Genomic DNA, 12,930 nt, shown 5'->3' with positions numbered 1-12,930 from the left:
TGGGATGTTTGCTTCCCCTTGATGCTTTCACTGCCTCTTGAGTGTGTGCTGTGCCCTCAGATGCTGAAGCCCCACAGTGTGCACAGAGCAGATGTGGTTGGGGCAGTGTCAGCTCTGCTGGAACTCAAGGGCATGTGTGTTTCTTCTGTAAATTCAGTGATCCTTTAAACCCACCTTGGTCTGAGTAAAAAAAAAAAAAAACAACTTCCCACAGGTATAATTTTCCCTGAAGTTTTCCAGGAACACCCAAACTGAGAGCAGAGGTCCCTCCCCTGGGGGACAGAGCGAGATTAACCCAACTGCCCAGCCTCCCCAGTAAAAACATGAAGAGAATCAGAGAGTTCTGTATTTCTGACCCTGGATCCATCACTAGCCACAGCAGGCAGGCAAGTTGCCCTCGTGGTGCTTCACACAGCACGTCCTAATTCCCCCTCTAAGCAGGGCTTGAGTCATTGCTTTTTAATAAGAGTCCTCCCCACAGGCGGAAGCTGCAGCGATCAATGCGGCTTACTCACTTCTCGAAAAGGTCATTAAAAGACCATAGATACAAATTTAAAAGAGTGTTTGTTCACATCCTTGATGTTAAAGATGTTCTTCTCTCTCACCTCCTTAAGTAGCACCGTGCGAAGCCGCCGTGTGCTGGTCCTGCCTGACAGCAAAGTGCCCCTTGTCGCTGTCATTGTGCCATCAGCTCCCGGGGAAGGCAAGAGAGAAAATAAATGCTCAGAATTCACACTTTTATCACCACTTGGAGCGGAGCTTGTCTTGCTGACATCTCCAGATAGAGTCTGTAATATCGACCTTGGTATGATATAACTATATAGGAGAGAATAAACTCTTTTTTTTTGTTTGTTTTCTTTTTCCTTGTGCTCCTTCCTCCCTCACTATGGGACTGGATTGCTGCCCAAAGTATTTCACATATCATGCCTTTAGCAGCTATATTTTTCCAAAATATGGGTACTTTGAAAGAATGTTAAAACTCCTGGTTGCTGCCAATATGATATATTTAACAGTTCAGGAGGACATGAGCATCTCAGGTTCCAGTTGTTGAGATGTGAAATGCCACATCCAGCTCAGTCAGCTTTTTTGCCACATCAGGCCAGGCTGAGCTGAAAGCTTGAGGCTTGACTTTTGAGTTTCTAAGGTGGCTCTTTGGTGCTCCAGTCCAGGCACATCTCCAGCTCTGCCTGTGTGATGCTGGAGGGCACTTTTGGAGCACATGTGTCTCATTTCTGAGCTCCTCTGGGCATGGCTGGTTTGTTGGTGCTGCCCTGGATGTGGCAGCCTGGGGCTCCTCTGCTGTCCCCCAGCATGGGGAAGACTGTGAAGCTTCAGGTTGTTTCTGCCTGGGCTGCCTGAGAGGGGATTTGGGATGTTTTTCATCCCAAGGATTGTCCCCTCTGGAGATCTGTCTCCCAGGTCTGCTGTTGGAGGACCATATACCTCCAGGCATTTGTCTTCCCTTTCTCTGCATTTTAACCTAAGACAAGGATATTACCTTCATAGCTCATGGGGTATCATGAGCATAAATAACTTCATAGCTCTCATTTTCTACCCAAACTGCAGAGAGGTAAGGAGAGCCAGGCTGTGCAAATACTTAAATGTATGTGTAAGGGGTCAGATACTTTGGGCACCTTCTTTTTTGGAGAAGAAATGGCCCTTTTTTGTGTCAGTAAAGTATAAGGATCATCTACCTGTCATGACATATCATTTCCCCAAGAGCTTTCCATCTTTGAGCAGCAGGTTGCTGCTGGACATCTCCCCTCCCTGGTGTGTAGCAGGTGACAGGGTTAGACCACAAAGCAGCCAATCTGCTCCATGTCCACAGGGCCCTCTCCCCATGCAAATTTTTCCATTCTCAATCCATACAATTAAATATGCCAGAGTTCTCCCCAACTAGTAACTCTCTTTTCCAGTTTTCTGTCTTATCCACACACATCCCCATTCATGTCCAATCCCCTCATAGTTCATAACCACCATATTCTCTCCTGTGCTTGATTCAGTTCTGCATCTTCTTCCATTGTGTTCTCCCAACTTCCCACCCTGTCCATAAACAAATGTGAACTTTTCCTGTTGTCCCTTTGCTTACATGTACACAAAAGCACACACAGACACTAAAACACACACGCAGGGACACACTTGCTTCACTTACCCAACTACCAGTGGGTATCAGTAGAAATCATATTAAAAAATCAGAATCTGAACACTCCTATTTTGCACTCAGCCCACCAAAAAGCAGCGTGGCTTTATTTATTTTCTAGCTGTTACAGCTGCCCCAACTGTTCATTTGTTAGCAGTCTTTCTCAAAGAATTGAACCTTTTTTGTGGTTAGCAGATCCCCAGTGACAAAATCCACATTTCTGCAAGTGTACTTGTTAATCTTAAATATTTTACGAATGGTTTTGAGACAGAACTTGAGAAATAACTGCCCTGTACTAATCAGAGCTTGGCTCTGCTTTGATTTCATCAGTATATATCAGAAGCTTCTCGCTTTAATATGTGCATTTGTCCAGGAATGAAATCTAGAGGAAACCCTCAGTATTATACAGCAGTGTGTGTTTGGACACTTAAGTTACTTTCCATAATTCTTTTTTTTTTTTTAACAAAACTTTAAACAAGCCCCAAGGGCAGAAGTTTAAAAATTTTCTCTCTGATTGAATAAACACTCTTACCGATATCTGGGTAGACATCCCCCCAGTCTGTAGGTGAATTAATATATTGTTTGTGCTACATGAACTCACAAATTTAGCTATTAGAAGCCACAGACTGTTGCTGACAGGAATAAGGTGCTGAAGGAATGAGAAAGCCAGTTGTGCTTTTGTCCCACTGAGTTCCACTCCCATTTCACTGCCGTGTTTGAACAAAGAATCAGATCCCAGTGCAATTCCTTCAGTGCCAGTTATTTTGCAGGCACAGTATCCATGAGAAACAGCTTTGTTGTAAAATATAATGTGGGATATTGGAGTTTAAGTCATGCTTGTTAATTTAATGAATGCTGTAACAAGATACTTATTTCACCTTGAAGATTGAAGATTTCATTGATACCCACATCAGTGGCTTTGCTGCTCTGTGTAGTAGATGTATCTCCTCCCAGTACACACCCCATTAATATGTGCTTTTTGACCAAGTTCCTGTGACAAAAAGACACTTATATTACTGTCAGTAATTGGGGCAGTATGAGTGTAGTAAGCAGAGGACTGGCAGGGGTTAGGGAAGAGCTGGGCTGCCTTATGGGCCCTGCAATTAGCCTGATTGATGACTTTGAGCAAATCATTTTGCCTTCACTACTCCCTGGCTTTACAGATTGGATACAATGAGGATAAGGGTAATGAGTTCCTTTGTGGAAGGTTTTGAGTTTTGATAATGCAAAAGACATTGTAAAAGAGCTAAACATTTTTATTAGGCTTATATTATTCCTGTATTGCATATAAAAATTACTCTTCGTTTACAGATGCACAGGATTTGGGTTATTATGGCTTTGCATAAATATGTAGCAATTTGCTCATTCCTTCTGTGAGTATTTTGATGTTAATACCATGATCCAGTGCTGTTGTGTGGATCCTATTTTTTTTGCTCACTCTACTTTTTTAAATACCCATATGCAAAGCGGATTATTTATTTATCTATCACTGAAACATCCCCAGTCCCATTCTGTCTTAAGCTAATAGTCAAGTTCCCACTGGCTCCAGCTGCAGTCGGATTGAGCTCAGGGCTGCTCAAGAAATAATGAGTGTTTACAGGGTATTTTAAGTTCCCTAAATGAACTGTGCCACAAACTTGCTGGTAATGGTGTCCCTGGTGTGACAGACAGGAGCAGAAGTGTCCAAGGCTGGACACAGTGAGGCACAGGGCTGGTTCCTCAGGTGTTGAAGTACATGGACTGTCAGTAATGCTCTTAGTGTTTCCCACTGCACGTGGTGAGGATTGACAGTGCCATGGTGCCAGTGCAATGCCATCCCAGCAGTGGGTGTGAGCAGCAGCACAGCAGACTGCATGATTTTCATCAGGAAACGGTTTAGCTGCCAAATATTCAAGAGTTTGCACCTATTTCAGGGCTGTGCATAAATCAAGCGTGCTCACAAGGAAAAGACACCCAACCAAAAATCCATCCCATCAAAAAGAGGCAGGAACATTCAGAAGACCTGAATGAACCAAACTTTGCTTTTTTTAGCATCCAAGCCCCACTTCAGTGCCTCCTTCTCTGCCCTTTGCTGCTGCCTTTGTTGTACCAATCACTCAGTATCTGCTCTTGCCTTGCAGGGAGCTGAGTGACAGGACCACGTACACGTACCAGGTCGTCATTGTTTCCGGGATGGAGGAGAGTGAACCTTCCCCTGCTCTCGTCTATATCTCTGGAAGTGGATACTGTGGAGATGGGATTATCCAAATGTAAGTCTGGAGCGAGCAAACAGATAAATCTGGGCACATCTACTCAAGCCAGAATCAGAGACTAGAAAGGAACCGATGACCTCTGATGTCTCCTTAGTTCAGGCCAGCTCTCCTCTGTGGATAATGACTCATGTGCTGATGATTACCAGGATGAGGACATTTAATTGTAACGTAGGCCCTGCTATCCTGGCACCAGGAGATACAGACAGAGATACAGATAATGGAGCCCAGACAGCAGGATCGATAGGAGAGTCCACTGTGTGCTGTTTATGCTGTTTGTCCATGCATCTGTATCTTTATACATGTAAATGACATTTCCTATACAGGGCTGAAGTAAGTGCTGGAAAAATCCACACGGCCTTAGATGCTGCCCTTACACTTGGTGTCCCCTGTGTCTCACAGCTGGGGGACAGGGTAAAACCCTGCCACGTGTTGGGCCAGGTTCCTGGTGCAACCTCTTGTTTGACCGTCCACCAGAGCTGGGATGCGTTTGGAGGTGATAGATTTGGCCTCTGAGAATTGCGTGTTCTCAATCAGCTCCCCTCTGTCACTGGCTGCCAGTCCCCAGGCCACTGAAAATGTAAAACAATCCTTCACAACTGTGTTAGGGTTTATTCTTTTACTATGTTGGCCCTTAAGGCCACTGCTTCAAAGCTTCCTGGCATTAGATAATTTAATTATTTAAACTGTGGAAGTAACAACAAGCAAGTGCTTAATCCAGCCAGTGTTCTCTGCTTGGAATAATGCTGATCAGCAATCACACAGCACAACCCTGTCAGACGATACACCTGGCAGCAAATATTTGCAGGATGAGGCCCAACAGGCAAGGAAATCAAAGAGAACAACCAAACAACATATGAATCCAGGGCAGACTTGGAAAGAGAGGTGGAGAAAGACTGATTAATTCTGCTTTACATAACTTTTCTGCTACTGTTATGTTTGCACATTCCTCAAACATCACTTGTGGCTTTGCAGCAAGTGTCAAACAATAGCTGAGCTGCCTCAGGAGCGAGCAGGAACCAGACTGTGTCACAGCTTGGTTGGTTGTGGCCCCACTTGCAGCTGTGGCAGCCCCTTTCTCATCTGGTTCCCACTCTTTTCCCCACACGCTGCTGCAACCGTGGGGGCTGGTCCAATGACACCACCTGCTCCCTGTCAACCACTCTCCTCCAAGTGCTGTCACCTGGAACAGCCCAGCACCAGACTTTGTTATTCCCAGCTGGGGTCACAGTCTGGCCCTTCCAGATTTAATACAAAGAGTTTCAGAGATTCCTGTTCTCTTTTTCCCCACCTGCTGAGCTGCAGCCACACCAGCTATGAAGGAAGTTGCTCATAACCTCATCAGAGAACAGCAAGTGGTATCCACATGTGCAGCAGAGAAGTGGCCAGGCAAGCCTGTGGACCAGGAATGATGAAACTCAGGGCTGGAGCACAAGGGAGGATGTATTTTAGGGGTTGGCATAGAAAGCTGTTGTACTAGTTTTTAGGACTTTGGGGTTCTTCAGCGGGGTTGCAGTATCATTGGAATGATACTATTTGCCGTCTGACTGCTTTTTTGCATGTGTGTGCCCTGTCTGCAGAGAACTGGGGGAAGAATGTGATGACATGAATAAGATCAATGGGGATGGCTGCTCCCTGTTCTGCCTGCAGGAGTTGTCCTTCAACTGCATCGGTAAGTCCAGCTCGGAGCCCTTCCACTCACGGTGGGCAACACCTCCATGCAGAGTGCAAGGAAAAAAATCGACAGTATTTTCAGCATTTCCAGCTGAAGAGTTGTCATGGAAGAGAGAAAAAGGGTGGAATTTGTAGGTTTGAAAGGCGAACATATCTTCCCAGCTTCTGGTCATTTTGATGGGAAATTGGTTCTGCTGGCTTTGAAACAGCCTGGGACTTAAGGCTAAGTCAGCCATTGTGGGACTGATCCAAAGCCCATTGAAGTCAGTGGGTGGTTTTCCACTGGCTTCAATAGGCTTTAGATCTGACTACGTGAGAAGACATGAACTGATTTTTTTCCTGGTAAACAGGAGGAGGAGTGAAAGGGGAAGGGACTGAGACCAGAAGCAAGTCCAGCTGAGGTCACACCTCCTTTGAGTTGCAAATCAATATCTGAGGATCAAAGGTCTGGCTAATCCCCTTTTTCAGAGGTGAAAACTACTTAATCAGATTTCATTTGCAAGCCTGGTTTGCTCTGATTAGCAAAACCTGTAAGCACAATGGCCGGAAGATGCTGGAGCTATCGGGGATAGCAGGGCTGCAGTTGTGAGCTTTACATATTTATTAAACTCTCTAAGAATGCCGGGGACAGAGAAGGGAAATGGAGACCAATTTACACTGCACCTTCTGTGGGGTAGCCCCACGATGTGGGGTTGCTTTTCCCAACCAACAGGGCTCTGTGAGGTCTGGGAAAGAATGAATCACACAGAGCTTCAAGAACCAAAGTTAATGTTTATTAAGGGTCGGCTTTTTTTCAAGACATTTTATGAGAGTCCTTATCTGGACTGACCAAGAAAACCCTCTGTCCCATGTAGTGATCCCATGCCTTCAGCTCAGGGCATTGGTCCTAAGCAGATAATACGATGTTGGCAAGTCTGAAATTTGCTCTTTTTGGCAATCTGACCATTATCTCTTGTGCCTGGAGCAACATATAACAGACCTCACAGGCACCATGTTTCCCTGGGGTGGTAAGCTGGGGACTGGTTGGCTCATCAGAACAGCTACATTTTTACTTCAGCATCCCACACTGTGAGGCTTGAGGCCTGATTTGTTGATGTGCTTATTTACGTTCGTAAATAGCTCTATTGAAATTGAGCATATTTATGGTCGAGGCTAATTGTGACTATTGGTGGTCTTGAAGTTACGTTTGTGTTTCAAGTAACTTGCTGCCTTAGAGCCTCAAGCACTTGAAAGATGTTAGTCATAATATTTTGAAAGTGAGATAAACACTTACGTAAATGTTTTGGGTTCTCCAGAAGTCAGGCGTAGTGTGAGGCTGGTTCCAGCAAGGGTTTGAGCTGGAGCTGGGTGGTTGTATCTGTATCACCCTGCTCACCAGCAGGTCTGAATTCCTTGCTCCAGGTCTGCACTTTGACCACATCCCAGTGTTATATTTGGGCATGACCGACGATTGTTGGTTCTCAAAAATAAAACAGGTGGTGTGGGCTGGGCGGGAGCTGCAAAATGTTCCGAATAGGTCCATGGACAGGAGTAAGAGTGGGGTGTCCCAAGCCTTGGACCACACAGTGGTGTCCTGCTAGGGGTGTGCAGGAGTCTGCTTTATGCCTGTGTACATAAAATCATAGAATTGGTTATGCTGGAAAAACCCTTAAGATCATCAAGTCCAACCGTATCATCCATCCACCATCATCCAACCATCCATCCACGGTCAACCAACATGTTCATCTCCAGGACCAGCAACGGGGCTGGTTAAGAGTGTGGAGCAAAAGCTGTCTGACAGCAAAGTGATTGGAAAATGAAGCAACTAAAACACACACGTGGATTTTTCTATGCCATTACAGAGGAAGTGGTTTTTCAGATTTGCTTGTGTTGGAAAGGAAAGGGGAATTCCAGGGGTGAAAAGTTGTTTGTTTGTCATGAGCTTTGGAAGGTTGTGGTTTTGCACGGGTCCTGAATTACAAAATGATATCAAATTGCCTGTGAAATACCAAATCCAGGGACTCAGATGAATCAAACGAGCTGACTCAAAGGGAAGGTGCAGGCACACAAATGTTTTGTTGTGAGCTGTGGTGGTGGGACTACTGTGGTGTGGAGATCTCAGTGTGTGAGCAGGGTCTGCCAGGGCAGAACTGCTGCTGGTTTTTGCAAACACTGCCTGCATGGAGTGTCTAGGACAGGTTCACAGAAGGTAATACCTGGGAAACAGGTCCTGTTGGCTTTTGTGACTGCTGGACCACCACGAATTATGACACCAAGAGCTAAAGAGACACTGCTGGTCCATCTTTCAGACAAATGAACTGTGCTGATTTATATTCCCTTTTAACATATCGAGCACTGAAATCTCACCAGTAAACATAAAGATGTTGTGCAAGTGAGTGGCTGTTCATATTACATAATAAATAATAATAAAAAAGAGCAGAAATTCAGCATTCTCCACAGTCTAATAGTATCAGACCTGATCCTCTGCCTTAAGCCAAACAAAATTCTTCTTTGATACTGGTGGGGTGTTTTCTTGGAAAACACAGAATTCTCAGGTCCCTGTTTGAGGAGCACAGAAAAAAAATAAGTGTAATTTATTTCCGTGTTTGCAAGGCTAACACATGTTATAATCCTGTAGGACAAGAAGTAATTATTTCAGACAGTGTTATTTTTGCAGTGATGTTCTTGTTGTATTATGTAGCTCTTTAGAGCCCCGGGAATCACTCCCCTTCACCAAAGAATTCAGTGAGCCTCAAACACATGTTCAGAGGCTTTGCTGAATCGGGGGCCTCAGGGTTTGATCTTGCAAATGCTTTCTTCCAGGCATGTTTCTGAACTACCACAAGGCATTCTTTAGTCTTCAGCAAATCTAACCACAACAGTGAATGCAATGCCTGTCACAAATTGGCTGCAGGATTGGGTCCCACGTGGCTGAAAATAATCGCTAAACATTTTGTTTGCTGAAGGCAGGACGGATGGGGCGTCATCAGGGGGGTTCCATAGCAGGGGGTGCAAAGCCCAAGTGGGCTCCTTCCTCCCAAAGCAGAGACCACGGAAGTCACCTCGCTTGGTAGAAGAGAAATACAACAGAGCCCGCAAGCACCACCAAGCTTTAGATTTAGAGCCATGAATCACAGCATAATTTAGGTTCGAAGGAGTCTCTGGAGGTCTCTGGTCCAAGGAGGGCCAACTTCAAAGTTAGATCCAGCTTCAAAGTTGGAGCATGTTGCTCAGGGTCATGTTCAGCTGTGTTCTGGATATTTCCAAGGATGGAGGCAGCCTGTTTGCAGGTGTCCCTCTGCCTCTCTTGCTCCCTTTGCCTTTTAGGATCATGAGGTTTATGGGGTTTTTTAATCGGTCCAACTTTCCTTTGACTAAATGGCACAAGGCTCTCAAGACACTTTGCTCTAGTGCCTGTAATAGAATTAGACTTCTTTTTATTTTTTGTCTTGGTTTTGTTTTCCCTCCTCCTTTCCTCTCTAATCAGATAACAGTGGATCAATCTGCTCTGCCAGGGAGGAGAGGGGGTGGGGGAAGGAAGGAGGGAGGCAGGGAAGAAAACTGTGTGGTCTTACTGTCAGGCTGTCCTGGCCTTCTCCGAGCACAAAGCCGAGGAACAGAACACAGAAAAGATTAATAGTGTTTTCTTCCTGCAACATGCTGAAGAGCGACAGTGAGATTAATTAATTAATTAATGGAAGCATCTGGCAGTGCTCCTTTTTTTTTTTATAAGTTCTGCAGTGCACTCGTCCTTCCCCATCCTCAAATTTATCATCTCTACCTTTCCCCCCCTCCCCTTGTTTCGTACAGCGGATTTTACATATTTTATCCCCTCTGCACAGAATTCGGTCTCGTGGGGGGAAGTTTCACTTTGCCTTTTGATTTGTAGGAGACAGGTGATTCCGAGTGGTGTCCGTGTGACTGATGCACCCCTCTCCTACCTCTCGGCTGCTTTTCTTTCACCTTGCTCTCGATTACTCCCGGGATAACCGATTTTCGCGGTTACCGCGGATCTCAGCCAAGTTCAACCTGTGTAAGGCAGACCCCATTTGTAAGAGTTATGACTCGCAGTTGTGGGAACCCAGGGCTTAGCTCTTGATCCGTTCCCAGCGGAGCAGTGAGAAATGGGTGTCTGAGGCACAGCTGAGCACCTTGTCCTTGGCGTGCACTCCCACACACCAGCATCGTGCGCACGCACATCCAGATATATGTGCGGACGCTGAGAAAGAGCCCGGCTTTCATTTGCATTCCTTTTGTGGAGTGGGATGTGCATTATGCATTGATTTAGCTCACCAGGGCTGAAGAAAGAGAAGGATATAATAAAAAAGATGCAGAGATCAATAAAAAAAGGAGGGAGGGGGGAGAGAAAGTAATATGAAAAGAGATGAGTAAAGACTGATAGACACATTGAAACACAGCTGGGAAGTAGCTCCAGAACTTCTATCTCCCTTTAAGTTTGCCAGGTAATTTATGGGGTTTTCAGTCGCATCTTATTGGTGTTATTATTGCTACACTTTATCTCCTTTGCTTATAAGGGACTCTTGGCTAAAGCCTTTTTACAGCAGAACAGGGCAGCACTTCCACTGACTTCCACATGTGAGTGGTTGCCCTGAAGAATGGGAATGTTTCAGGTTAGACACACGTCTCCGTCTCTGTGGTGTGTTGGATCGAGGCCTCAGGGATGTAAAATACAAAGAAAAGGCACAGAGTAGAGGAAAAGAGAAAATAAATATATCTAGCTCTTGAATTTACCACTAGTTTCTGGCATGCTTGAAGCATTAGTCACCAGTGGTTGTGCAGGGAGAAGTATGATTTTAATTTGACAATGATCCTTAAACACCTTTTCTTTTGCTCCTGCTTGGCCTCAAATGTTTGTCTGCTACCTTACAAATCTGGATCTGTCCTCCTTCTCCTCAGAGGCCTCTCCCTCCAGCTGTGAGCCTTACCTTTGTGGGAGCTCTATCCTTTACCTCTCCCATTATCCATAAATTAAGCATAGCACTTTCCCCTAATCTTATTGTTTGGCGGGCTGCATTGCATTCAGGGAAATGATTAATATTCATGAGCTTGCTATCTCTGTTTGGTGCATAATCCTCTGGGGAAATTGCAGTGTTAAATGAGTGACACAAACCTAATTTTATATGTCTTTTCTTTCCTTTCTTTCTTTTTCCTTTTTTCCCTTTCTGACAGAGGAGTAATGTGCTTAAAATAAATTGATGGATGACCATCCATATTCATTGTGGGCATGCTTTGAGAGCCGTGCCTCGCTCCCATCCTCTCCCCCTCCCTTCCTCATACCATTGCATAGGAACACAGCTTTGGCTGCTGAAACTGTGGCCCCACACAGCAGCTAATGGTGATTTTGCCTTCTTTCATGAGCATTAAATAGGCCTTGGCTGACCCTGCCGAGGGCTTTCAGTAGAACAACAGCATGGGAGAAACTGAGCCACCTTGCAAGAGAAACTCAGCATCTCCCAGGGCATCAATAAGGTGAAAGCATTGACCAAGGAGCTTGGGAAAGAGTGTTGCTGTTGTTCAAGCAGCTGAGGTTCTATAGCAGAATTTCATGGCAAATAGTAATGAATTTACTGACCGGGCTTACTCAGATGATATTTGTGTGACTCCTTCAGCTCAAGGCAAATACTTTGAAGCTGAGTGTTTCCTGCAGCTCGCGGGAGTGTGGCTACATGTTCTAAAATGTCTAAGCACTCCTTTGGCAAGTTAGTAGTCATAAAGTCTCTTAAAGTGATTTTCAAGACTGTCATCATTAATAGTGCAATCCTAGGAGATTCAGCTGAGCCACAGAGCAGAGAGAGCAGGCATCTCAGGCAGCAAAATACAAAAGAGAATGTGGGCTTTTTTGTGGGGGAGAATGTGGGCTGGAGTGGTATTTGCCTGCATTTTTCCCAAGGCCAGTGACTCCAGCCCAGCTCAATCCAGCTTTGGTTTTTAGGACACAGCTACAGTGAGAGCCCAGCAGCAGAATTACTCCTGCGTTTGTTGCATCCCTCACACATTACTCTCTGTGGACCAGAGAGGCTGGTTGTAATTCCTTCCTTAGAGCGTCCTCTGTGACTCAACAGCAACTTGCTGTGCTCAGAGGATGATGCTGAGCACAAGACCTTCCTTTGCAATAACATCCAACCACATGCACAAACAGTTTGTTTTCCTTGGGTAATGGCACCGTTGGGTTTTTGCTCTTGGACTCCTCCTCAGCCTCCCAAGCATGTCAGGTGTTGAGAAGGGCCACCCTGGCCACCCTTCTCATGGTTGTAGTCGTTGCTCCCTTGTGTGACAGAAACCTTTTCAGTTGAACAGTCTCCAAGTATAGCTGATAAATCTATATAGTATCAAAATCCTCTTGGCATCACTTTTCTGATTTATCTGATGATCCGGGGAGGGAAACAAGGTGAGGTGGAAAGAGAATGTGTGTCGTAGTGCTCTTACAACATGCCTGGTTGCCTGGGCTTGGGAATGGCCACCTTGGCTCCTGTTCTTTGTGGTGACCAGTGACAGAATCCCAGGGAATGGCCTGAAGTTGTGTCAGGAGAGGTTTAGGCTGGATATTAGAAAAAGGTTCTTCCCCCAGAGAAGGTGGTTGAGCACTGACCAGGCTCCCCAGGGCAGTGGGCACAGCACCAAGGCTACCAGAGCTCAAGGAGGGTTTGGACAATGCTGTCAGGCACATGGTGTGACTCCTGGGGACAGTTCTGTGCAGGGCTAAGGGTTGGACTCCATGATCATTGTAAGTCCCTTCCAACTTGGCATGTTCTTTGATTCTGTGGTTTTAAGGATGGCCACATTGGCTCCTGTTGGCCATGTCTGGTTGCCTGGACTTGGGGATGGCCACCTTAGCTAGCTGCAGAACAGACAAGATCTTACTACCAC

At 45.5% G+C, this 12,930-nt stretch overlaps 1 protein-coding gene across 1 annotated transcript in view; it reads left to right on the top strand.

Annotated features, from left to right (window-relative positions):
• Positions 1-12,930, top strand: part of PAPPA (pappalysin 1) — a 180,972-nt gene that overhangs the window by 86,328 nt on the left and 81,714 nt on the right. Inside the window, exons 8-9 of the mRNA XM_027749372.2 lie at positions 4,261-4,389; positions 5,970-6,061. Coding sequence (XP_027605173.1) covers positions 4,261-4,389; positions 5,970-6,061 — 221 coding nt within the window. The remainder of the gene's footprint in view (positions 1-4,260; positions 4,390-5,969; positions 6,062-12,930) is intronic.

The sequence above is a fragment of the Pipra filicauda genome, unplaced genomic scaffold (assembly GCF_003945595.2).
Source record: "Pipra filicauda isolate LSUMZ 115617 unplaced genomic scaffold, ASM394559v2 scaffold510_size705862_pilon, whole genome shotgun sequence".
Taxonomy (NCBI): Eukaryota; Metazoa; Chordata; class Aves; order Passeriformes; family Pipridae; genus Pipra; species Pipra filicauda.
This window is presented reverse-complemented; position numbering and strand designations above follow the sequence as displayed.